Source organism: Capricornis sumatraensis, chromosome 10, assembly GCF_032405125.1.
Source record: "Capricornis sumatraensis isolate serow.1 chromosome 10, serow.2, whole genome shotgun sequence".
Taxonomy (NCBI): Eukaryota; Metazoa; Chordata; class Mammalia; order Artiodactyla; family Bovidae; genus Capricornis; species Capricornis sumatraensis.
The window spans coordinates 59,224,838-59,227,329 of NC_091078.1; the positions used below are offsets into that span (position 1 = coordinate 59,224,838).

The 2,492-nt window shown below is 42.9% G+C and overlaps 1 protein-coding gene across 1 annotated transcript; it reads right to left on the minus strand.

Moving 5' to 3' along the window:
- Nucleotides 1–856: 856 nt before the first annotated feature.
- On the minus strand, nt 857–2,047 carry LOC138087549 (dnaJ homolog subfamily A member 1-like). The gene is made up of 2 exons (XM_068982746.1): nt 1,742–2,047; nt 857–1,171 (listed from the first exon to the last, which is right to left on the minus strand). Exons 1-2 carry the CDS (start codon nt 2,045–2,047, stop codon nt 857–859), a joined length of 621 nt encoding a protein of 206 aa, XP_068838847.1.
- Nucleotides 2,048–2,492: the final 445 nt, after the last annotated feature.

Here is a 2,492-nt window from a genome sequence, read left to right on the forward strand (position 1 = left end):
AGGGTCTGTCTATCTCTTGGCCAGGAGCAGGTAGGGCATACTGGCTTCTCAAAAGCAAGTTCAGAAGTTTTTATCAAAAGATTTGGGAATAGATGCTGGGAAGACAAAAATAACTGATGTCTACTACAGATACACAAAGGGAAATACGGCAGGAGGGACACGGGAGCATGGAAGCGGACGAGAAAGAAAGGAAAGAGGAAAGAAGTGGAACAGGAGAGGTGGGTGGTTTGGACCAGTGTGAGCCATTTGAAATGGCAGAATATGTCAAAAATCAAGAAAAATAACTGAAGCTTTTCCCCTGCCCAAGGACAGTCTATGACTTTTGTGAGTCTCCATGGACTCCTTCCCCCAGTAAAAAATATTAAAAATTATATTTTGTGACAGTGCTGGTATAAAGACAAATATAATACAAGCTGGATTTTTATTATATCTTTTTTTTTGTGTGTGTGTGTGTGTGTGTGTGTGTGTGTGACTGCCAGTTAAACACAGTTTTAATTTCATAGCTTAACAATTAAGGGTCATACACTGAAGTCAATACATATACCTGGCATTTCAGTCTAAGCTATTCCATGTACATAGCTGAAATCAATCACAAAGTATGGCCTAACAAATGCTAGGGGAAATTTTTTAAAGTCGTTTTTACAAGTATTAAACTTATCTTGCACACTGAAGTCATCATACATACAGGGCAAAGTCAGAGCTTTTATATTCAAGTTTATTCTTCATTTAACTTTTAAACACTACTATAGTTGAATATTAAAACAAAAGCAAGTAGTGAGCATATTATGATGATAGTCCTTCACTCAGTCACTACTGCAGATAAAACACCAGCAGTGAGTGTTATTCACAGGCCCTACTAAGAGGTCTGACACTGAACACCACCCCGAGGCTGATGTTCATCATCCCCATATGCGTCTCCATTGTAATGGCGCTGTCTTTCTTGATTTGGATCAAAGTCCACTAATTCTACCTGGTCCATTTCATCAGTCTCTTCTACTTCCTTCCTCTCAGGCAGAAGTTTTTCCAGCAAAGAGAGTTTATCAGGAGAGAGAAAGCCGTTCTCAGGAAAGTTTACCTTAAATTCAACGATTAGGTGACCCTTTTCATATGGCCTATGGTAAATTGGCATGCCTTCATTTAGCACACACTTGATATCGCCATGCTTGACAATCTGACCTGGATGAGAAGTGATGACTATGGTTCGGTTGTCAAGAGTAGATATTGGCTTCTGGAAGCCACACAATGCCTCAACCAGCTGTATGTCCATACGCATGAAAAGGTCTTCTCCTCGTCAAGTAAAAACAGCATGGTCCTTCTGATCTAAAACAATGATAGTATTTCCTGGCTCCAGTCCTGGTTCTTGGTCTCCTTCACCATGGAATGTTACCTTCTGGCCATCTTTCATGCCTTTGTCAATATGAACTTCTAGAATTTTCTTTTCTCGAACTATCTTCCTTCCGTTGCAGCTTTTGCATTGATCTTTAGGACTGATCCGCTCCCCATGGCCCTGGCACTCCATGCAGACAGACTGAATTTGCTGAACCATTCCAGGTCCTAATCTGATGAATTCTTATTTGCATTCCAGGACCTCAGCGATTGGGACAGCATTCTACTGCTCCTTTCTTACCACCTCGGCCTTCACATTTGTCACAAATCACATTCTTTTGCAGAGCTAGTTTTCTTGCTGCACCATTATATAAATCTTCTAAAGTTACTGTAAGTTGATGCACAACGTTTTCACCTCTCCTCTCTGCATCCTGCCTCCTCCTCCGAAAAACATACCAAAGATGTCCATGGGGGAGCCAGAACCGCCACCTGCTCCACCTTCTTTAATTGCCTGTTCTCCTCCGTTGTCATATAATTCCCTTTTCTTTGCATCAGAGAGCACTTCGTAAGCTTGAGAAATCTGTTTAAACTTCTCGCCTTCATTTGGATTCTTATCAGGGTGGTACTTCAAGGCCAGTTTCCTGTAAGCCTTTTTCAGTTCTTCTTGGGTGGCATTGGGTTTGACCCCCAAAACATCATAGTAAGTGGTTTCTTTCACCATTTTCTACAGCCGGTGTGCGGGCCGATGCCGGTGTTGGGGAGCGGGAAGGAGCACATTGCTGTGCGCAGCTCGGGCAGCTGCCGCTCTTCCGCCTTTCACCGAGCGTTCTGGAAAGTTCCTATTATATCTTTTTAATGATTATGTTCATCCCTTTTCCTAATCTTAAAACATTTCATAGGCCCCAGACAGTGGCGTAATATATGAGTCAGCTCGGCCTCTGCCCTTTTCTCCTCCTCTTCCTCGCCACTCTTCCCCAAGATGAAGCTTGCATTGCGCTTACCATTTCTGTGCAAGTTGATCCAAGCACCTGGGGCACTTTGTCCCAGGATTCTCCCTGACTGCAAGAAGAAAGGCTAAAATTGCTGGGGATTTGACATCCTTATGCAGCAGCTCTTAACCAATAAGCTGGTGGCTCAGACGGTAAAGAATCTGCCTGCAATGCAGG

Coding starts and splice junctions, on each gene's coding strand:
- LOC138087549 (XM_068982746.1), bottom strand. CDS start 2,047: ATGGTGAAAGAAACCACTTACTATGATGTTTTGGGGGTCAAACCCAAT. Junction 1,172..1,741: donor GCAGGATGCAGAGAGGAGAG/GTGAAAACGTTG, acceptor CATCCAGGTCAG/ATTGTCAAGCATGGCGATAT.